The following is a 24,617-nucleotide window of genomic DNA, read 5'->3' on the forward strand; positions in this document are numbered from 1 at the left end:
TTCATCCCGCTGCCCCTGAGATGCCCCAGTGTCAGGAAGGGGGGGAGTCAGAAGGTGTAGCCATAGCCATATTGTCTCCTTGGTGGAAGGCCCTAGCATGGGCTTAAGCCCTTCCTCCTCCCTGGGGTGAATGTGGGCCCTTGGATCACTCCATGGGACGGCAGTGCTTCTGCAGTGTCACGTGGTCCTGCGTCCTACCCATGGTGGTCGAGCAATATTCCAGGTGTGGCCTCACCAATGCCCTGTACAATTGCAGCAAAACATCCCTATCCCTATCCTCAAATCCTCTCGCTATGAAGGCCAACATACCATTTGCCTTCTTTACTGCCTGCTGTACCTGCGCGCTTACTCTCAGCGACTGATGCACGGGGACTCCAAGGTCTCGCTGAGTATCCACCTCTCTCAATTTACACCCATTCAAGTAATAATCTGCCTTCTTATTATTGCTACCAAAGTGGATAATCTCACATTTATCCACATTATGCTGCATCTGCCATGCAGATACCCACACACTCAGCCTGTCCAAATCACACTGAAGCATCTCTACATCCTCCTCACAGCTCACCCTCCCACCCAACTTTGTATCAGCTGCAAATTTGGAGATAATACATTCAGTTCCCTCTTCCAAATCATTAATATATAATGTGAACAGTTGGGGTCCGAGCACAGATCCCTGCGGAACCCCACTCGTCACTGCCTGCCAATCAGAAAAAGACCCATTTATGCCAACTCTTGGCTTCCTATCTGCTATACAGTAAGAAGTCTAACAACACCAGGTTAAAGTCCAACAGATTTATTTGGTAGCGAAGTTTATTTGGTGGCTTTTGCTGCCAAATAAACCTGTTGGACTTTAACCTGGTGTTGTTAGACTTCTTACTGTGTTTACCCCAGTCCAACGCCGGCATCTCCACATCATTCCTATTTGCTAACCAGCTTTCTATCCATCTCAAGACATTACCTGCAATCCCATGTGCTTGAACTTTACATAGTTATGTTATGTGAGATCTTGTCAGAAGCCTTCTGAAAGTCTAAATAAACCACATCCACTGGTTCTCCTCGGTCAACTCGACTAGTTACATCCTCAATAAATTCCAATAGATTCATCAAGTATGATTTCCCTTTTGTAAATCCATATTTCTCACTTGCAGCTAATCATGAGAGGGAAATGCACTCTGTGGAGCTGGTTTTTTATTGAGCATGTGTTGAAAACTCTTCCCAACACAAGGGACTGAAGACCGACATCTGTCTCTCTCCTGATGCACTGGTAAATTTTCACCCTGATCAGAATGATGTTAAACTGCCCTCGCCCCCCTTCCCCCAGCCCCATCCACAAAGGGATTGGGCTCTCCACACCACCCCCCCACCACATATTTATCATGGGCCCTCCACCCCACCACAACCACCAGGACAGCCCCGGGAGGCCCACTCGCCCCTCACTAAAGGGTACCCACTATGCCCTCTACCCCTGCAATGCTCGCTCTTCCCTCATGCCCTCTCCCTCCTCAATGTCCGCTCCTCCCCAATGCTCACTCTTCAATGTTCGCTTCTCCCCCTGTGAGTTTCCCCCTCAATAGCCGCTCCCCCCATCACTGCCAATTCCCTCCCCTTCAAATGCCTCGATGCTCTCCCCCCCCCCCCCCCCCCCCCACCCGCCACCCCACACATAACAGAAACCAGCACCCCAGTTGGGTTCACGACTGGCACTGCCGCCGGCACAAGTTGACAGTTTAGCACTGCCAACCTGGCAGTGTCAACGCTGAGCTGGGAACAGTGCTAGGGGGCAGTGTGCATGTATGCCCCTCTTTTCCCCAAGAGGCAATAGTGACCTCGGCATTCCTGGCAGGAACTACTCAACTCTTTCCCATATTATTAAAGTTGTGATGTCATGTGGACGAGGTTTGAATACTCAGCAAGGGGATCATGAGGCATGTTGGCCCTTTAATAACATCTAAATCCATTGAAAATATATTTAAATGAGGTTGTGGTCTTTGTGGGCGGGAACATTACTCCGTCTCCAGCGAGGGGCGGGAAAATCAGGAATTGAGACTCTGCCGGTGAGAATCTCGATTCCCGCCTCACGCGGGATTTTACACCCACGCCACTGTTCTCATTGACAGTGAACGCAGGTGCAAAATCGCCCCCTTGGCGTTGGAAAGCTCAACTTACTTTTTCCCCATTCTGAGAATCTATTTGGCAAAGTTTATCCTACCATCTGGGAGTTTCCCTCCCCCTCCCATCTTTCCCCTGCTCCAGGTGGTTGCAGAATGTTCCACAATCTCTATATAAACCTCCTTGAATCCAACCACCTGATTCCGGTTTGTAGCACACTCCTGGTTATCTGTTACTCGGCTATTCTAGAACTAAGGGGCAGTAGGCCATTCAGTGAGTAACTCACCTCCTGTCTCCCCAAATCCTGTCCACCATCTACAAGGCACAAGTCAGCAGTGTGATGGAACACTCCCCACTTCCCTGGATGGGTGCAGCTCCAACATTCCAGAAGCTCGACACCATCCAGGACAAAGCAGCCCCGCTTGATCAGCACCCCATCCACAAACACCCACTCCCTCCACCACCAACGCACAGCGACAGCCGTGTGTACCATCTACAAGATGCACCGCAGCAACTCACCAAGGCTCCTTAGGCAGCACCTCCCAAACCCACGGCCACTTCCATCTAGAAGGACAAGAGCAGCAGATACCTGGGAACACCCCCACCTGGAGATTCCCCTCCGAGTCACTCACTATCCTGACTTGGAAATATATCAGCTGTTCCTTCACTGTCGCTGGGTCAAAATCCTGGAACTCCCTCCCTAACAGCACTGTGGGTGTACCTACACCTCATGTACTGCAGCGGCTCAAGAAGGCAGCTCACCAGCACCTTCTGAAGGGGCAATTAGGGATGGGCAATAAATGCTGGCCTAGCCAGTGACACCCACAGCCCATAAATACAGAAAGAAAACTTTGAACACACAGAGAATGAACTTCAGATCAGCACTGAGAATGGGGAATATACAGAAGGAAGTTGAGTGAAGGGAGCTGTTTGCAGAAGGCAGTGAGGAAGCATTTGCCTGAGGTGGAAAGCTTATTTGTGCACCCTTTTCAGAAATATGAGAGTTACACCATAAGATAATATTGCATTAAACGAGCACAATCCTAATGTTTATTCTTTGATGAATCAGAATCAGATCCCTCTCAGGAGCTCATTGTTGCAGTGTTAACAAAATGTGTTACAATATTTGAACAAGTGGGTGCCACAACACCCATCCATGTGTTTTACAAATAAAACTGTGACAAACCTACTGAACTGTTTTTCGAACGCTGAGTAATTTCCCACCAATCGTGTGACCGTCTCATTCCCCTGTGACTGTGGCTCTCTATTTAACCAGGGGAGTGGCAGGATTCCCTCAGACTGGAAAAGACGCAGGTTGAGGTAAGGAAAGATGTGAATAGATTGTGTGCCTTATGAATATCTCCCGAATTTAGTTATAGGGATGAGTTTAGGATTTACCTGAATGGGCTTTACAATGTCCTATTAAAACCCGAAACCGGGACACTCAGGGCTGATGTCGGGTGACACTGCTTAACAAAGAGGGGAATGGAAATCTGGCACTCTCCCCCCCAAAAAAAGCTGCGGATGTCGGGGGTCAGTCGGAGCTTTCAAAACAGAGATGGGTCACTTTTTTCTTGTACAAGAGCATTAAGAGACATGGTTGGTCGATGCATATCAGCCACGATTTGATTGAAAGTTAGAACAGGCTTGAGGGGCTGAATGGCCTCTCCTCAGCACAGCAGCCTCATCAGGAGAATCTGTCAGCATTGAGAGAAAGTTGCTAATTGGGTGGGAAATGAAAGTTAATGGGCGGTGTGGACACAGCTTTGCAGTGATATTGCAGGGTTTAATCCACATTTCTGGATAGGTGATTGGATGAGACTAGAGAAATATTAAAGATGCACAAAAGTAGAAGTTTGGACAAAGAGAATTGTAAAAGAACACAGATCATAGACAGAGTCAAAAAATAACATTGAAAATGGATCAGCTGATCAGGAAAGCTGAAGGGTTGATAGTCTTTCCTGAGGTTCAGCTTGGCCCATACTGCTCTAACCATATAGCCGGAATTCTCCAGCAGTTCTTGCCAGCAGGAACCTCTGCCGAGGGTCTCCCGGCAGACGGGGGTGCATAGAGCAGGAAACTCGGTCGACAGCGGTGGGATCAGAAGATCCTGCCACCGGCCAATGGCAGGCCACATCGACCACCGCGCGGGGAATATCATCTGTGCAGTGAGAAAGTTTGCATTCCAACCTAATTTGAAAGCTCTTGTGTTTTGATCCTGAGGATGAAGATGATCATGTTGTCTACAGTTCTCTGCATTGCTCTGATCCTCAAATTTGGACATGCACAAGGTAAGAATGCCAAGATTGCTGTCAAAATTTTTTGAAAATGTCACAACAATAATTGATGAAGGAAAGGTGGTAAGGTGTTTGATAAGGTCCCCCATGGCAGACTGGTACAAAAACCAAAATCACATGAGATTCAGGGTGGGCTGGCTGGATGGATACAGAACTGGCTCGGTGATAGAAGACAGAGAGTAGCAGTGGAAGGGTGTTTTTCAGAATGGAGATGTGTTCTTTTGCTACCAAATAAACCTGTTGGACGTTAACCTGGTGTAGTTAAACTTCTTAATAGTGGTGTTCCGCAGGGATCAGTGCTGGGACCTCTGCTGTTTGATTTGATTTGATTTATTATTGTCAGATGTATTAACGTACAGTGAAAAGTATTATTTCTTGCGCGCTACACAGACAAAACTTACCGTTCATAGAGAAGGAAAGGAGAGAGTGCAGAATGTAGTGTTACAGTCATAGCTAGGGTGTAGAGAAAGATCAACTTCATGCAAGGTAGATCCATTCAAAAGTCTGACAGCAGCAGGGAAGAAGCTGTTCTTGAGTCGGTTGGCACGTGACCTCAGACTTTTGTATCTTTTTCCCAAAGGAAGAAGGTGGAAGAGAGAATGTCCGGGGTGCGTGGGGTCCTTAATTATGCTGGCTGCTTTGCCGAGGCAGCGGGAAGTGTAGACAGAGTCAACGGATGGGAGGCTGGTTTGTGTGATGGATTGGGCTACATTCACGATCCTTTGTAGTTCCTTGCGGTCTTAGGCAGAGCAGGAGCCATACCAAGCTGTGATACAACCAGAAAGAATGCTTTCTATGGTGCATCTGTAAAAGTTAGTGAGAGTCGTAGCTGACATGCCAAATTTCCTTAGCCTTCTGAGAAAGTAGAGGCATTGGTGGGCTTTCTTAACTATAGTGTCGGCATGGGGGACCAGGACAGGTCGTTGGTGATCTGGACACCTAAAAACACCATTTCTACTTCGTCCCCATTGATGTAGACAGGGGCATGTTCTCCTTTACGTTTCCTGAAGTCAATGACAATCTCCTTCGTTTTGTTGACATTGAGGGAGAGATTTTGTTGCTGCACCAGTTCACCAGATTCTGTATCGAATGATCTGGAGGAAAATGTGGGGGGTCTGATTAGTAAGTTTGTGGATGACATGAAGATTGGTGGAGTTGCTAATAGTGCCGGGGATTGTCAGAGGATACAACAGGATATCGATAGATTGGAGACTTGGGCACAGAAATGGCAGATGGAGTTTAATCCGGACAAATGCGACATGATGCATTTTGGAGGTTCAAATTTAGGTGTGAATTATACTGTAAATAGCAGAACCCTTAGGAACATTAACATACAGAGGGATCTGGGCGTACAGGTCCACAGGTCCCTAAAAGTGGCAACACAGGTGGCCAAGGTGATTAAGAAGGTATATGGCATGCTTGCCTTCATCAGCCGGGGCACTGAGTACAGGAGTTGGGAAATCATGTTGCAGCTATATAAAACCTTGGTTAGGCCGCATTTGGAGTGTTGCGTGCAGTTCTGGTCACCGCACTACCAGAAGGACAGGGGAGCTTTGGAGAGAGTGTAAAGAAGGTTCACCAGGATGTTGCCTGGTCTCGAGGGTGTCGGCTATGAGGAGAGGTTGAATAAACTAGGATTGTTTTCACTGTAAAGATGGAGGCTGAGGGGAGACCTGATCGAGGGTCTACAAAATGATGCGAGGCACAGACAGGGTGGATAGTCAGAGGCTTTTTCCCAGGGTGGAAGTGTCAATTACACGGGGGGGGCAGAGGTTCAAGGTGAGAGGGGGAAAGTTTAAGGGAGATGTGCGGGGGAAGTTTTTCACACAGAGAGTGGTGGGTGCCTGGAACGCGCTGCCAGAGGAGGTGGTGGAAGCAGGTACATTAGCAACATTTAAGAGGCATCTGGATAGAACATAGAACATAGAACATTACAGCGCAGAACAGGCCCTTCGGCCCACGATGTTGCACCGACCAGTTAAAAAAAAACTGTGGGTCCATGAATAGGGAGGGAATGGAGGGATACGGACCGAGTAAGGACAGAAGGTTATTTTTAGTTTAGTTCGGGCATCATGATCGGTACAGGCTGGGAGGGCCGAAGGGCCTGTTCCTGTGCTGTACTGTTCTTTGTTCTTTGAAATCCAATTCCTGTTCCAGAATTTCTCTAAATTCTGGAGATTTGCCTGGGAGTACCCTGCTCGGTGCATGCTTTGTAGGTTACTTATAACCTTGCAGCTCGATTTCTAGAGTCACTCAGGAGGGTTTAAACTAACATGGCAGTGGGGTGAGAACCAGAGCAATAGGTCAGCAGGAGAAATAACTGATGTACGAGGCAGATTTTTTACACAGAGGGTGCTGGGTGCCTGGAACTCGCTGCCGGGGGAGATAGTGGAAGAGATTCGATCGTGAGTTTTAAGGGCGTCTTGACAAGTACATGAATAGGATGGGAATAGAGGGATATGGTCCCCAGAAGGGCAGGGGGTTTTAGTTCAGTCGGGCAGCATGGTTGGTGCAGGCTTGGAGGGCCGAAGGGCCTGTTCCTGTGCTGTAATTTTCTTGTTCTTTCCTCTGAGAGCTACAGACTAAGGCCAGTAAGATTAAGAGGAAGAGCAGGCAGGGAGTAGTTGCTGAACACAGTGGGACTGGTGGTCTGAAGTGCATTTGTTTCAATGTGAGAAGTGTAACAGGTAAGACAGATGACCTTAGAGCTCGGATTAGTACTTGGAACTATAATGTTGCTATTACAGAGACTTGGTTAAGGGAAGGACAGATTGGCAGCTTAACATTCCAGGATACAGATGTTTCAGCTGGATAGAGGGGGATGTAAAAGGGGTGGGGAGTTACACTACTGGTTAAGGAGAATATCACAGCTCTACTGCGGGAGTAGAGTACACCTCGGATGGCTCATACAGCGAGGAAATATGGATTGAGCTCAGGAACAGGAAGGTGTAGTCACAATGTTGGGGGTTTACTATAGACCACCCAACAGCCAGTGGGAGATATGTAGGCAGATTTTGGAAAGATGCAAAAACAACAGGATTTGTTGTGGTGGGTGATTTTAGCTTTCCCTATATTTACTGGGACTCACTTAGTGCTAGGGGCGTGGATGGGGCAGAGTTTGTAAGGAGCATCCAGGAAGGCTTCCTGAAACAGTAGATAGTCCAACTAGGGAAGGGGACATACTGGACCTGGTATTGGGGAATGAGCCCGGCCAGGTGGTCGATGTTTCAGTAGGGGAGCAGTTCGGGAACAGTGACCACAATTCAGTAAGCTTTAAGGTACTGACGGATAAAGATAAGTGTGGTCCTCAAGTGACCTCAAGGGGGAAGACAAGCCAACCGGGAGCGAGGGCACGCTCCTAAATCGGGGAGGAACCTCAGTTGGAGTCAGGGGGCAGAAAGTGCAGTTCATAAAGTCTAAAAGGCTAAGGATAGATGAAGCCCTTGAAGAATATAAAGAAGGTAGGGAGGAACTTAAGGAAGGAGTTAGGAGGGCTAAAAGGGTCATAGAACCATAGAAAATTACAGCTCAGAAACAGGCCTTTTGGCCCTTCTTGTCTGTGCCGAACCATTTTATGCCTAGTCCCACTGACCTGCATTTGGACCATATCCCTCCACACCCCTCTCATCCATGAACCCGTCCAAGTTTTTCTTAAATGTTAAAAGTGACCCCGCATTTACCACTTTATCCAGCAGCTCATTCCACACTCCCACCACTCTCTGCGTGAAGAAGCCCCCCCTAATATTCCCTTTAAACTTTTCTCCTTTCACCCTTAACCCATGCCCTCTGGTTTTTTTCTCCCCTAGCCTCAGCGGAAAAAGCCTGCTTGCATTCACTCTATCTATACCCATCAAAATCTTATACACCTCTATCAAATCTCCCCTCAATCTTCTACGCTCCAGGGAATAAAGTCCCAACCTATTCAATCTCTCTCTGTAACTCAGCTTCTCAAGTCTAAAAGGTTAAGGATAGATGAAGCCCTTGAAGAATATAAAGAAGGTAGGGAGGAACTTAAGGAAGGAGTTAGGAGGGCTAAAAGGGTCATAGAACCATAGAAAATTACAGCTCAGAAACATCCTTGTGAACCTTCTCTGCACTCTTTCAATCTTATTTACATCCTTCCTGTAACTAGGTGACCAAAACTGTACACAATACTCCAAATTCGGCATCACCAATGCCTTATATAACCTTGATGTGGAGATGCCGGCGTTGGACTGGGGTAAACACAGTAAGAAGTTTAACAACACCAGGTTAAAGTCCAACAGGTTTACCAGGCAAGACTGTTCTCTTCCTGTTGGGGAGCACTTCAGCGGTCACGGGCATTCGGCCTCTGATATTCGGGTAAGCGTTCTCCAAGGCGGCCTTCGCGACACACGACAGCGCAGAGTCGCTGAGCAGAAACTGATAGCCAGGTTCCGCACACACAAGGACGGCCTCAACCGGGATATTGGGTTTATGTCACACTATTTCACATAAATATTTCTGCTTTTTTCCTCCTGAGTCTTTATCATGCGATCCTAGAATCAGAATTTATGTCACACTATTTGTAACTCCCACAGTTGCGTGGACCTGCAGAGTTTCACTGGCTGTCTTGTCTGGAGACAATACACATCTTTTTAGCCTGTCTTGATGCTCTCTCCACTCCCATTGTTTTGTTTCTTAAAGACTGGATTAGTTGTAAGTATTCGCATTCCAACCATTATTCATGTAAATTGAGTCTGTGTCTTATAAGTTCTGTTTGTGAACAGAATTCCCACTCACCTGAAGAAGGGGCTCAGAGCCTCGAAAGCTTGTGTGGCTTTTGCTACCAAATAAACCTGTTGGACTTTAACCTGGTGTTGTTAAACTTCTTATTATATAACCTTACCATAACACTCCAACTTTTATACTCGATACTCCGATTTATAAAGGCCAATGTACCAAAGGCACTCTTTACGACCCTATCCACCTGTGACGTCACTTTTAGGGAATTCTGTACCTGTATTCCCAGATCCCTCTGTTCAACTGCACTCTTCAGAGTCCTACCATTTATCCTGTACGTTCTTCTTCATGAAAAGTTATTGGCAAACAGGATTAAGGGAAAATCCTAAGACATTTTATACATATGTAAAGAGCAAGAGGATAGCCAGGGAAAGGGTTGATCCACTCAAGGATAGTGGAGGGAAACTATGCATGGAACCAGAAAAAATGAGTGAGATACTAAATGAATACTTTGCCTCAGTATTCACCAAAGAGAGGGACTTGATGGATGAGGAGCCTAGGGTAGGGTGTGTAGATATTCTGGGTCATGTTGATATCAAAAAGGAGGTGTTGGGGCAGCTTAAAAAACATTAAAGTAGGTAAGTCCCCAGAGCCTGATGGGATCTACCCCAGAATACTGAGAGAGGCAAGGGAGAAAATTGCTGGGGCCTTGACAGAAATCTTTGTATCCTCATTGGCTACAGGGGAGGTCCCAGGGGATTGGAGAATAGCCAATGTTGTTCCATTGTTTAAGAAGGGCAGCAGGGATAATCCAGGGAATTACAGGCCGGTGAGCCTTACATCAGTGGTAGGGAAATTATTGGAAAAGATTCTTAGGGACAGGTTTGACTCACATTTGAAAACAAATGGAATTATTAATGATAGACAGTATGGTTTTGTGAAGGGGAGGTCGTGCCTCACTAACTTGATCGAGTTTTTGAGGAAGTGACGAAGATGATTGATGAGGGAAAGTGGATATATACATGGACTTTAGTAAAGCCTTTGACAAGGTTCCTCATGGTAGACTGGTACGAAAGGTGAAGTCACACTGGATCAGAGGAGAGCTGGAAAGATGGATACAGAATTTGCTTGGCCATAGAAGATAAAGCAGTAGAGGGGTGCTTTTCTGAATGGAAGGTAGTGACTAGCGGTGTTCCACAGGGATCAATTCTGGGACCTTTGTTGTTCGTAGTATATATAAATGATTTGGAGGAAAATGTAGCTGGTCTGATTAGTAAGTTCGCAGATGACACAAAAATTGGTGGAGTTGCGGATAGTGAAGAGGATTGTCCGAGGATACAGCAAGATATAGACCGGTTGGAGACTTGGGCGGAGAAATGGCAAATGGAGTTTAATCTGGAAAAATGTGAGATAATGCATTTTGAAAGGTCCAATGCATGTGGGAATCATACAGTAAATGGTAGAACCCTTTGGAGTATTGACAGACAGAGAGGTCTGGACATATATGTCCACCAATCATTGAAAGTGGCAACGCAGGTAGATAAGGTAGTCAAGAAGGCACATGGCACGCTTGCCTTCATCGGTCGGGGTATTGAGTATAAAAGTTGGCGGGTCATGCTGCAGCTGTACAGAACCTTAGTTAGGCCTCATTTGGAATATTGTGTACAATTCTGGTCACCACACTACCAGAAGGATGTGGATGCTTTGGAGAGGGTACAGAAGAGGTTTACCAGGATGTTGCCTGGTCTGGAGGGCATTAGCTATAGAGAACATAGAACAGTACAGCACAGAACAGGCCCTTCGGCCCACGATGTTGTGCCGAGCTTTATCTGAAACCAAGATCAAGCTATCCCACTCCCTATCATCCTGGTGTGCTCCAGGTGCCTATCCAATAACCGCTTAAATGTTCCTAAAGTGTCTGACTTCACTATCACTGCAGGCAGTCCATTCCACACCCCAACCACTCTCTGCGTAAAGAACCTACCTCTGATATCCTTCCTGTATCTCCCACCACGAACCCTATAGTTATGCCCCCTTGTAATAGCTCCATCCACCCGAGGAAATAGTCTTTGAACGTTCACTCTATCTATCCCCTTCATCATTTTATAAACCTCTATTAAGTCTCCCCTCAGCCTCCTCCGCTCCAGAGAGAACAGCCCTAGCTCCCGCAACCTTTCCTCATAAGACCTACCCTCCAAACCAGGCAGCATCCTGGTAAATATCCTCTGCACTCTTTCCAGCGCTTCCACATCCTTCCTATAGTGAGGTGACCAGAACTGCACACAATATTCCAAATGTGGTCTCACCAAGGTCCTGTACAGTTGCAGCATAACCCCACGGCTCTTAAACTCCAACCCCCTGTTAATAAAAGCTAACACACTATAGGCCTTCTTCACAGCTCTATCCACTTGAGTGGCAACCTTTAGAGATCTGTGGATATGAACCCCAAGATCTCTCTGTTCCTCCACAGTCTTCAGAACCCTACCTTTGACCCTGTAATCCACATTTAACTTAGTCCTACCAAAATGAATCACCTCACATTTATCACGGTTAAACTCCATTTGCCATTTTTCAGCCCAGCTTTGCATCCTATCTATGTCTCTTTGCAGCCTACAACAGCCCTCCACCTCATCCACTACTCCACCAATCTTGGTGTCATCAGCAAATTTACTGATCCACCCTTCAGCCCTCTCCTCTAAGTCATTAATAAAAATCACAAAGAGCAGAGGACCAAGCACTGATCCCTGCGGCACTCCGCTAGCAACCTGCCTCCAATCCGAAAATTTTCCATCGACCACCACCCTCTGTCTTCGATCAGACAGCCAGTTACCTATCCAATCGGCCAACTTTCCCTCTATCCCACACCTCCTCACTTTCATCATAAGCCGACCATGGGGGACCTTATCAAACGCCTTACTAAAATCCATGTATATGACATCAACTGCCCTACCTTCATCAACACACTTAGTTGCCTCCTCAAAAAATTCTAACAAATTTGTGAGGCACGACTTGCCCTTCACGAATCCGTGCTGACTATCCCGGATTAATCCGCATCTTTCTAAATGGTCGTAAATCCCATCTCTAACGACCTTTTCCATCAATTTACCAACCACCGAAGTAAGACTAACCGGTCTATAATTACCAGGGTCATTTCTATTCCCTATGAGGAGAGGTTGGATAAACTTGGTTTGTTCTCACTGAAACGATGGAGGTTGAGGGGCGACCCAATATAGGTTTACAAGATTATGAATGGCATGGGACAGAGTGGATAGTCAGATGCTCTTTCCTAGGATAGAAAAGAAAAGCCTCCTGGGGGACATAGGTTTAAGGTGCGTGGGGGAAAGTTTAGAGGAGATGTGCGAGGCAAGTGTTTTTACACAGAAGGTGGTGAATGTCTGGAACGCGCTGCCCGGGGAGGGGGTGGGAGCAGGTACGATAGTGGCATTTAAGGGGCAACTAGACGAATACATGAATAGGATGGGAATGGAAGGATACGGACTCTGTAAGTGCATACGGTTTTAGTTTAGGCAGGCATCATGATCGGCACAGGCTTGGAGGGCCGAAGGGCCTGATCCTGTGCTGTACTGTTCTTTGCACTAATAACTAACAGCATTTCCATTGAAAGGGAGATTTGAACTTTAATTTTATTAAATTTTCCTCTGCTCAGGGAATGTTCCATTGGCTTATCTAAACCTCCTCATCCCTCTCCTCAGAAACTAACCCTTGGCCCCTCCATATTTACACACTGCACCTTTTCCTCACCCATGTCCTTGAATGTGTTGCTGCCTCCCAAATCCATGACAATGATCCTGGGAATTTCACATTGAATCCCTCCATTCAGGCTTCTATCCAATGCACATTCCTAAAATAGCCATTGAAAAGTTACAGCACAGAAGGAGGCCATTCGGCCCATCTTGTACATGTCAGCCTGAGGACACCCAGGTGCCCTTTCCAATCCCACCTTCCTGTACCCGGCCCATTGCCCTGTAGCTGACAGCACTCAAGGTGCAGATCCAGGTTCTTTATAAAATAGTTCAGGGTTTCTGCCTCCACCACAAATTCGGGCACCGAATTTCAGACACCCAACACCCTCTGCGTAAAAAAATTCTTCCTCAAGTTCCCTCTCCACCTTCTGCCACTTATCATGGATCCATGTCCCCTGGTTCTAGAATTCTCCACTCAGGGAAACAATTTTATCCTGTCCACTCTATCCCTTCCCCTGATAATTTTATACACCTCTATCAACTCACCCCTCAGTCTTCTTTGTTCCAAGGAAAATGGCTCTTATCAAAGTCACAATTACATCCTGAGTGATTTTGAGAAAAGTAAACTATTCCTCCTTATCCTTCTCGACCAGTCTGCAGCTTTTGACACGGTGACCACACCATCCCCCTTCAACACACTCACCCAGCTGGGTGGGACTGCTGTCACCCTGTGCCATTCCTATCTATCTGATCGCAGCAGGAGAATCACTTGCAATGGCTTCTCTTCCTGCTCCCACGCTGATAGTTCTGGTATCTCGTGGCGATCTATCCTTGGCCTCTGCTTACTTCTCGTCTACTTGGAGGAGTGCAGAGATTTTGGATTGTTGTGGGGCGGAGGAGGATTACAGAGATCGGGGTGGAATTTTATGGCCCCTCCAGCCAGCAGGATTTTCTGGACATTAGAAAGTCTCACTGCATTTCATGGGTCCTGCTCCTACTGCAATGCCGTCATAACATTCTGCTCAGGGTGTGGAGCGACTGTGGAATCACAGAATTGTTACAGCACAGCGGGAGGCCATTCGGCCCACTGTGTATGCAGCAGCTCTCTGGAAGAGAAATTAACCTAATGGTATATTACGTAATAATAGTAATAATAATGAAACTGCAGTATAATTTGGATAAATGTGAGGTTATTCACTTTGGAAGCAAAAACAAGGCGGCAGATTACTACCTGAATGGGTGTAAATTGGGAGAGGGGAGTGTGCAGCGGGACCTGGGTGTCCTTGTGCACCAGTCGCTGAAGGTAAGCATGCAGGTGCAGCAGGCGGTAAAGAAGGTAAATGGTATGTTGGCCTTCACTGCGAGAGGTTTCGAGTACAGGAACTGGGATGTGTTGATGCGACTATACAGGGCCTTGGTGAGGCCACACCTAGAATATTGTACAGCACAGGAAACAGGCCCTTCGACCCTCCAAAACTGTGTGCAGTTTTGATCTCCTTTTCTGAGGAAGGATGTTCTTGCTCTCGAGGGAGTGCAGCGAAGGTTTCCCAGGCTGATTCCGGGGATGGCGGGACTGATGTATGAGGAGAGATTGACTAGGTTAGGATTGTTTTCACTGGAGTTCAGACGAATGAGGGGGGATCTCATAGAGACTTATAAAATTCTAACAGGACTAGACAGGGTAGATGCAGGGAGGATATTCCCGATGGTGGGGGAGTCCAGAACCAGGGGTCACAGTCTGAGGATTCAGGGTAGACCATTTAGGATGGAGATGAGGAGACATTTCTTCACCCAAAGAGTGGTGAGCCTGTGGAATTCATTACCACAGGAAGTAGTTGATGCCAAAACATTGAATGTATTCAAGAGGCAGCTGGATATAGCACTTGGGGCGAATGGGATCAAAGGTTATGGGGAGAAAGCAGGATTAGGCTATTGAGTTGGATGATCAGCCATGATCGTGATGAATGGCGGAGCAGGCTCGAAGGGCCGAATGGCCTCCTCCTGCTCCTATCTTCTATGTTTCTATGTCATACAATTAGGACAGCTGACTAAAGGTTTGGTCAAAGAGGTAGTTTTCAAAGAGTATTTTAAATTTAAAGTTTGTTTATGAGTCACAAGTAAGGCTTACATTAACACTGCAATGAAGTTACTGTGAAATTCCCCTAGTCGCCACAGTCGAGCGCTTGTTCGGGTCAATGCACCCTAACCAGCACATCTTTCAGAGTGTGGGAGGAAACCAGAGCACCCGGAGGAAACCCACGCAGACACGGGGAGAACGTGCAAACTCCACCCAGACAGTGACCCAAGCCAGGGATTAAACCCAGGACGGTGGTGCTGTGAAGCAGCAGTGCTAACCACTGTGCTAACCGTGCTACCCCGAGTATCTTCTCAGTGGAGGGAGAGGTAATGATGCAGAGATGTTTAGGGCCCTCTGTTTGAGACCATCCAAAACTCTGCTGCCCATGTCTCAAATCACAGCGAGTCCCGTTCACCCATCACCCGGAGCGCTCGCTCACCTATCCTGGCTCCCAGTTCGGCAGTGTCTCAGTTTGAAATTCCTCATCTGTTTTCAAACCTTTTCATGGTTTTCTCCCACCCCTATCTCTGTTAATCTCCAGAACCCTCGAAGATATCTGCACTCCTCAATTCCGCACACTCAAATATTCCTGATCCGGTGTCATTAACACTCAGCTCATTCTCCAGAAAAATCCAGCGCAATATTGTCCAAATTCTCAGCTCGATGCTTTCTGTGGCTTCCATGGATTCTCTGTAGCTCTGGGATGGACAGTTTGCTCCACATTTCCTGCAGTGAAATGCGTCAATGTGGGAGTCATGGTGTGAGAGGTTTCAGTCAGTGTGTTTGTTCTTGCAGTGAATCTATCCGGCTCATGTCGAGCTACACAGTCCAGCGTCTATGATTTTCATGGCCATGCGATGAATGCTGTCGATGGAAACCTGGATCCCAATTACCTAAAATCATCCTGCACGGCTACACAGGCAGACATGAATCCTTGGTGGAGAGCAGATTTACACAGGTCACGTGAGATACACTCCATCAGAATCACCAACAGAAAGGACTGTTGTGCTGAACGTCTTAATGGAGCGGAAATTCGGATTGGAGACTCGCTGGACAATAATGGCAACAACAACCCTAAGTAAGTTGGAGAAGAGGGCAAGGTCGGTGTTCATACTGAGGGGTGAGGGCAGGGGCCAGGGTCCACAGTGATTGTGTTGGGGTTGGGCTGGGACTAATGGATGGATATGTTGGGAATGTAAGTCGTACAAAGTGCAACTAACTATTGCAGTATTCCTGCCAATATTTCACACAACAAACATCACTAAAAAATGCAACTGCTCGATTATCCCATTGCCGTTGGTGGGATCTTACTGTGCTATAAGAACATAAGAACATAAGAAATAGGAGCAGGAGTAGGCCATCTGGCCCTTCGAGCTTGCCCCGCCATTCAACAAGATCATGGCTGATCTGAAGCGAATCAGTTCCACTTACCCGCCTGCTCCCCATATCCCCTAATTCCCTTACCGATCAGAAAACTATCTACCCGTGATTTAAACATATTCAACGAGGAAGCCTCCACCACTTCAATGGGCAGAGAATTCCAGAGATTCACCACCCTCTGAGAGAAGAAGTTCCCCCTCAACTCTGTTCTGAACCGGCCCCCCCTTATTTTGAGGCTGTGCCCTCCAGTTCTGACTATATTTGGCTACTATGTCACAGCAGTGACGACAGATTAAAAAGTACTGAATAAACTGTGGAACATGCCATTCTATCCTGAGGCTGTGAAAGCTCCTGTAGAAATGTAAACCGAGCTCTCTCTAGAACTCTACTCGATCTATTGGTGTGAAATTCACTCCTGTGAAGCGTTTGAGGACATTTGATGATTTTGCTGGTTGCCGTTATTTGGAGATGTTACTCATGGCTGTGCCGAGCATTCATGGAGCTGTCCACATGGTACATATATTCTGTTTTTCAGGTGTGCCACCATCAAATCAATCACAGCTGGACACTCTGAAACCTTCGAGTGTGGCAGTATGCAGGGGCGTTACGTAAATATCCTCATCCCAGGAAGAAATGAGTATCTGACTCTCTGTGAGGTGGAGATTTACGGGACCCAGGAAGGGTGGGTTGACTGTTAGAGAGGGTCTCCTGTTGGTAAGTGAAATTGCTTTGCCTTTGATTGAACCACTGGACACTCTGCATCACCCTTTTCCCTCTGGGATCCTGGTGTTTATTCCAGTCCACATTCCCATTCCGTTTGCCATTTTGTCCCCTTACCTGCCCCCCAGTGACGCGAGCCTGAGGCCATGGATCTGGTTGCAGGATTTGGAGCCTCTCAGTGACCCCTCCCTCAAGCAGCAGATGGATTGATTGGTGAGGAGTTGGTTTAATGTCCTTTGAGCCTTTGGGTAACAACTCGTAGAAACATTGAAAATAGGAGCAGGAAGAGGCCATTCAGCCCTGTGAACCTGCTCCACCATTCAACATGATCATAGCTGATCCTTTGTGTCAACGCCATGCAGTCGTGCTGTCCCCACACCCTTTGATGCCTTTAGAGTGTGGAAATCTATCTCTCTCCCTCTTAAATATATTCAGTGATTGACCTCCAGAGCTTTCTGAGGTAGAGAATTCCAATGGTTCAGCACCCTCTGAGTGAAGAAATTTCTCCTCGTCTCAATCCTTAATGACCTCCTCCCTATCCTGAGACTCTGACCCCCTGTTCTAGATCCCCCCGGCCAGAGCAAACATCATCCCTGAATCCAGTCTGTCCAGCTCTATCAGAATTTCATATGTTTCAATGAGAACCCATCTCATTCTTCTAAACTGCAGAGAATACAGGTCCAGTCAACCCAATCTCTCCTCATACGACAATCCTGCCATCCCAAGAATCAGTCTGGTGAATCTTCACTGCTCTCCGTCTCTGGCAATTATATCCTTGCTTAGATAAGGAGATTAAAACTGCACACAATACTCCAGGTGTGGTCTCGCCAAAGCCCTGCAAAGCTGCAGTAAGACATCCTTGCTCCTGTACTCAAGTCCTCTTGCAAAGCAGGCCATCACACCATTTGTCTCCCTATCTGCTTGCTGTACCTGTGTGCTTGCTTTCAGTGACTTGTGTTCTCGGACACCCGGTCCCTTTGTATGTCAACGTGTCCCAATCTATCACCATTTAAATAATACTCTGCCATTCTGATGTTCCATCCAAAGTCGATACCTTCACATTTATCCACCTTATACTCTGTCTGCCATGTGTTTTCCCAATCACTCAACTTGTCTAAATCACCCGAAAGCATCTTCACATCCTCCTCATCACTCACATTCCCATCAAAGTTCATGTTGTCAGTAAACTCGGAGATATTAGGTTTGGGTCCCTCATCCAGATAAAATTGATGTAAATTGTGAGTAGCTGGGGCCTAAGCACTGATCCCTGTGGGACCCACGAATCAATGTCTGCCACTCGGAAAAAGACTCATTCATTCCTCCTTTCTGTTTCCTGTCTCCTGATCAATTCTCATTCCATGCCAATATATTACCTCCAATCCCATGCATTTTTGTACAAAAACTCTTGTGGTACTTTATCAAAAGCTTTCTGAAAATCCAAATACATCACATCTACTTGTTCTCTCTCATCTATTCTACTCTTTGCATCCTCAAAAAACTTGAGTAAGATTGTCAAACAAGATTTCCCTTTGATAAAATCCATGTTGACTTTGTCTAATCCCGTTGATATTTTCAAATGTTGTGTTTTTGCATCTTTTATAATAGAATCTGGTATTTTCCCTCGGACTGACATGAGGCTAACCGGTCTGCAATTCCCAGTATTCTCACTGTCTCCTTTTCTAAATAGTGAGGTTACATTTGTAACCTCCAATCTACCAGAATTCTGGAAGACTACAACCAACGCATCCACTGTTTCCTTGGCCACCTCCTTTAGTAGCCTGGGATGCAGATTATCAGACCCTGGTGATTTTTTTTTTTGTCATACTAACTTCCTCCAATTCCTCCTTCTCGTAAACCCTAGCATTTTTGGGAAGTTATTTGTGTCTTTCTCCATGAAGACAGAACAGAATCTCTGCCATTTCCTTGTTCTCTGTTATAAATGTTCTTGTTTCACACTGTAAGACACCTACCAATCTTGTTCTTTTTACACACTTACTGGAGCCTTTACAGACCACTTTTATGTTGCAAGTTTATTTTCACTCGACTTTCCCCCCTCTTAAACAGTCAGTTTGTCCTCCTTTGCTGATTTCTGAGCTGCTACCAATCTACAGGCTTGCTACTTTTTGTAGCAAATCAGGGAGATATCCCAAGGCAATTTATTTCAGATCCCCCTCAGTGCTCCAGCTCCATTATTTCCCAAGACACTGAGACAAACAGTAACCCCACCCACTGAACAAAACCAGGAATTCAAACTGAGCTACCCTGATCATTATATTGAGGCCCTGGTCAAGAAGAAGAAAGAGGCACATGACATGCACAGGCAGCTGGGATCAAGTCAATCTCTTGAAGAGTATAGGGGGTGTAGGAGTAGAGTTAGGAGAGAAATCAGGAGGGCAAAAAGAGGACACGAGATTGTTTTGGCAGATAAGGCAAAGGAGAATCCAAAGAGCTTCAACAAATACATAAAGGCCAAAAGAGTAACAAGGGAGAGAGTAGGGCCTCTTAAGGATCAACAAGATCATCTATGTGCGGATTCACAAGAGATGGGTGAGATCCTCAATGAATATTTCTCATCAGTATTTACTGTTGAGATGTTATGGAACTTGGGGAAAGAAATAATAAATTCTTGAGGAGTGTACATATTACAAAGTAGGTGCTGGAAGTCTTAAAGCACATCAAGGTAGATAAATCCCCAGGACCTGATGAAGTGCATCCCAGGACATTGTGTGAGGCTAGGGAGGAAATTGCGGATCCCCTCGCAGAGATATTTGAATCATCGATAGTCACAGGTGAGGTGCCTGAAGATTGGAGGGTGGCAAATGTTGTGCCTTTGTTTAAGAAGGGCTGCAGGGAAAAACCTGGGAACTACAGGCCGGTGAGCCTCATGTCTATAGTGGGTAAGTTGTTTGAACTTACATTTGAAATGGTCGAGGTATTAAATGAGTACTTTGCGTCAGTATTCACCAAAGAGAAGGACTTGATGGATGATGAGTCTGGGAAAAGATGTGTAGATAGTTTGAGTCAAGTTGAGATCAAAAAGGAGGAGGTATTGGGGTTCTTGAGAAACATTAAGGTAGACAAGTCCCCAGGGCCTGATGGGATATACCCCAGAATACTGAGAGAGGCAAGGGAGGAAATTGCTGGGGCCTTGAGAGAAATCTTTGTACCCTCACTGGCTACAGGGGAAGTCCTAGAGGATTGGAGAATAGCCAATGTTGTTCCTTTGTTTAAGAAGGATAGCAGGAATAATCCAGGTAATTACAGGCCGGTGAGCCTTACATCAGCGGTAGGGAAATTATTGGAGAGGATTCTTCGAGACAGGATTTATTCCCACTTGGAAATAGTTGGATGTATTAGTGAGAGGCAACATGGTTTTGTGAAGGGGAGGTCGTGTCTCACGAACTTGATCGAGTTTTTCGATGAAATAACGAAGATGATTGATGATGGTAGGGCAGTGGATGTTGTCTACATGGACTTCAGTAAGGCCTTTGACAAGGTCCCTCATGGCAGACTGGTGCAGAAGGTGAAGTCGCATGAGATCAGAGGTGAGCTGGCAAGGTGGATACAAAACTGGCTCGGTCAAAGAAGACAGAGGGTAGCAGTGGAAGGATGTGTTTCTGAATGGAGGGCTGTGACAAGTGGCATTCCTCAGGGATCAGTGCTGGGCCCTTTGCTGTTTGTAATGTATTTAAATGATTTGGAGGAAAATGTAACTGGTTTGTATAGCAAGTTTACGGACGACATTTGCGGATAGCGATGAGGACCATCAGAGGATACAGCAGGATATAGATCAGTTGGAGACTTGGGCGGAGAGATGGCAGATGGAGTTTAATCCGGACAAATGTGAGGTAATGCATTTTGGAAGGTCTAATGCAGATAGGAAATATACAGTAAATGGCAGAACCCTTAAGAGTATTGATAGGCAGAGGGATCTGGTTGTACAGGTACACAGGTCACTGAAAGTGGCAACGCAGGTGGAGAAGGTAGTCAAGAAGGCATAAGGCATTCTTGCCTTCATCGGCCGGGACATTGAGTTTAAAAATTGGCAAGTCATGTTGCAGCTTTATAGAACCTTAGTTAGGCCACACTTGTAATATCGTGTTCAATTCTGGTCGCCACACTACCAGAAGGATGTGGAGGCTTTGGAGAGGGTACAGAAAAGATTTACCAGGATGTTGCCTGGTATGGAGGGCATTAGCTATGAGGAGAGGTTGGAGAAACTTGGTTTGTTCTCACTGGAACGACGGAGGTTGAGGGGCGACCTGATAGAAATCAAGATTATGAGGGGCATGGACAGAGTGGATAGTCAAAGGCTTTTTCCCAGGGTGTGAAGAGTCAATTACTCAGGGGCACAGGTTTAAGGTGCGAGGGGCAAGGTTTAAAGGGGATGTACGAGGCAGATTTTTTACACAGAGGGCGGTGGGTGTCTGGAACTCGTTGCCGGGGGAGGTAGTGGAAGCGGATACAGTAGTGACTTTTAAAGGGGCGTCTGGACAAGGACGTGAATAGGATGGGAATAGAGGGATATGGTCCCTGGAAGAGTTGGGGGTTTTAGTTAAGTCGGGTAGCATGGTCGGTGCAGGCTTGGACGGCCGAAGGCCCTTTCCTGTGCTGTAGTTTTCTTTGTTCTTTGTGTTCTGAGAGACAGGATCTGCAGGCATTTAGAGACGCAAGGACTGATTAGGGACAGTCAGCATGGCTTTGTGAGTGGCAAATTATGTCTCACGAATTTGATTGAAAGGGGTAACCAAGAAGGTAAATTGAGGGCAATGCAGTCAACGTTGTCTACATGAACTATAGCAAGGCCTTTAACAAGGTACCGCATGGTAGGTTGTTGCAGAAGGTTAAATCTCACTGGTTCCAGGGTGAGTTAGCCAAATGGATATAAAATTGGCTTGATGACAGAAGACATCAAGGTGCTTTTAGAGGGTTGTTTTTCAAACTGGAGGCCTGTGACCAGCGGTGTGCCTCAGGGATCGGTGCTGGGTCCACTGTTATTTGTCACTTATATTAATGATTTGGCTGAGAATTTAGGAGGCATGATTAGTAAGTTTGCAGATGACACCAAGATTGGTGGCATAGTGAACAGTGAAGAAGGTTATCTAGGATTGTAACGGGACCTTGATCAATTGGGCCAGTGGGCTGACAAATGGCAGATGGAGTTTAATTTAGATAAATGCATTTTGGTAGATTGAACCAGGGCAGGACTTACTCAGTTAATGGTAGGGTGTTGGGGAGAGTTACAGAACAAAGAGATCTAGGGGTACATGTTCATAGCTCCTTGAAAGTGGAGTCACAGGTGGACAGAGTGGTGAAGAAGGCATTCAGCATGCTTGGTTTCATCGGTCAGAACATTGAATACAGGAGTTGGGACGTCTTGTTGAAGTTGTACAAGACATTGGTAAGGCCACACTTGGAATACTGTGTACAGTTCCGATCACCCTATTATAGAAAGGATATTATTAAACTAGAAGAATGCAGAAGAGATTTATTAGGATGCTACTGGGACTTGATGGTTTGAGTTATAAGGAGAGGCTGGATAGACTGGGACTTTTTTCTCTGGAGCGTAGGAGGCTGAGGGGTGATCTTATAGAGGTCTATAAAATAATGAGAGGCACAAATCAACTCGATAGTCAATATCTTTTCCCAAAGGTAGGAGAGCCTAAAACTAGAGGGCATAGGTTTAAGGTGAGAGGGGAGAGATACAAAAGTGTCCAGTGGGGCAATGTTTTCACACAGTGGTGAGTGGTGAGTGTTTGGAACAAGCTGCCAGAGGTAGTAGTAGAGGCGGGTACAATTTTGTCTTTTAAAAAGCATTTAGATAGTTACATGGGTACGATAGGTATAGAGGGATATGGGCCAAATGCGGGCAATTGGGATTAGCTTAGGGTTGAATTAAAAGTGGCACGGACAAGTTGGGCCGAAGGGCCTGATCCATGCTGTAAACCTCTGCGGCTCTATTCTCGCCTCAAAAGGGTTGAGGAGCCTTGGGGGGATGAGTGCCCCCAGGAGCTCCCATTCCTCTATCACCCTCTGCTTCCTGTCATATCCCAGTGAAGTAGCTACTTGATATTAAAAGATTCTAAATCCCTCCATGGCCTTGCCCTCTCTATGTTAGTGTCATCTTTCATCCTTCAAGGGGTAATTAGGGATCGGGAGTAAATGCTGGTCTCGCCAGTGACCCCCACATCCTGTAAACAAATAAAAAACCTCTCGCCCTCTCTTACTTCCTTTTAGAAATGCCACAAATCCTACTCCATCTGACCTGATATCTCATCGAATCATAGGCTATTTGGCCCATCAAGTCTGCATCGACTATCCGACAGAGCAGCTTACCTAGGCCCCTCCCACCCTATCCCTGTAACTCTGCATATTTTCTCCACTAATCCCCTTAACCTATACATCTTGGAATACTAACGGACGATTATCATAGCCAATCCACGTAACCAGCACGTCTTTGGAGCGTGGGAGGAAACGCGGCAGACATGGGTAGAATGTGTAAACTCCACACTGTCAACCAAGTCGGGAATCGAACCTGGGTCCTTGGCGCTGTGGGACAGCAGTTCTCACCGCTATGCCACCGTGCTGAGGGGGGATCTCATTTTGTGGCTTGGAGTTAAATTCGGTTTATGTCCTTACAAACATCTCATGAGGTTGTGTGATGTTATCAGCGCTATATAAATATATATTGCTGTTGTTGCCCCGAGTGACCACCGCAGGGGTCAGTGCCGCCACAAGGGGGAATGATGGGATTGTGGAATGAGCTCTGGTGATCTGTGACTGATCACCTTGCAATGTTTCCATGGTGACAGGCGGCAATGTGCTCCAAACACCAGGACAGTAAAGACTGATCCCCAACTCCAGATCTCTGTCCTGATGTAACAGCATGGTCTGATCTCAGAAGGGTATTCCACAAAAGGCACTGACACTAATGGGATAATTGGTAAGAAATAACTCAAAGACCCGGGTTTTCTGGTCGCCCCACGCTGTGTTTTCCAGCGATGGAAGTGGTTCGCCATTGGCCACCGGAGGGATCATCTGGTCCCGCCGGTGTCTGCCGCTGCAGTGGGTCACTTTTGGCAGCACTGGAAGATGCTGTCAGCAGGAAGGGCCAGGAAATCCTGCCCAAAAACTTTCTAGATGAATACATCTGTGTTGATTGAGGACAACTCCTTGTGATTCATTCTGTTTTTCTCAGAGTTATCGACTGCAGTGATGAAAGTTATCAGAAATTCAGGACGCCACTCGGATCTGTGAATTAAACCGGATATGGAATCAGCGAGTCACAGGAAATGTACACAATCCCTGACTTTCTGCATGTCCATAAAATAAAACACGTCAATTAAAACCTGGCTGTTTGTCTTTCAATAAATGTACACAGGGCAGAAATGTGAGTGGACCAATCACAGAAGGGAATCCAGAAGAACTGATTTCTATCAAATTTTCCATTGCTTTCTGTTTGCTCCGTGTTAGTGAGACGGACATTTCATTCTCTCCCATACTTATCCTGTCATTTATCACATTATTGTTAAAAAAAACCATCAAATCCCTACGGGTTAAAAGGAGGCCATTCAGCCTATCATGTCTCCCCCAAACCTCTGAAAGAGCATCTCTACCACAGCCCACTCC

At 46.4% G+C, this 24,617-nt stretch overlaps 1 protein-coding gene across 1 annotated transcript; it reads left to right on the plus strand.

Moving 5' to 3' along the window:
• The first annotated feature begins 3,411 nt into the window (after nt 1-3,411).
• LOC144485958 (fucolectin-like) lies at nt 3,412-24,331 on the plus strand. Its single transcript, XM_078204031.1, has 5 exons — nt 3,412-3,429; nt 4,333-4,400; nt 15,684-15,966; nt 16,804-16,982; nt 24,187-24,331. Exons 2-4 carry the CDS (start codon nt 4,334-4,336, stop codon nt 16,964-16,966), a joined length of 513 nt encoding a protein of 170 aa, XP_078060157.1. The 5' UTR covers nt 3,412-3,429; nt 4,333; the 3' UTR covers nt 16,967-16,982; nt 24,187-24,331.
• The last annotated feature ends 286 nt before the right edge of the window (nt 24,332-24,617 follow it).

Source organism: Mustelus asterias, unplaced genomic scaffold (assembly GCF_964213995.1).
Source record: "Mustelus asterias unplaced genomic scaffold, sMusAst1.hap1.1 HAP1_SCAFFOLD_253, whole genome shotgun sequence".
Classification (NCBI taxonomy): domain Eukaryota; kingdom Metazoa; phylum Chordata; class Chondrichthyes; order Carcharhiniformes; family Triakidae; genus Mustelus; species Mustelus asterias.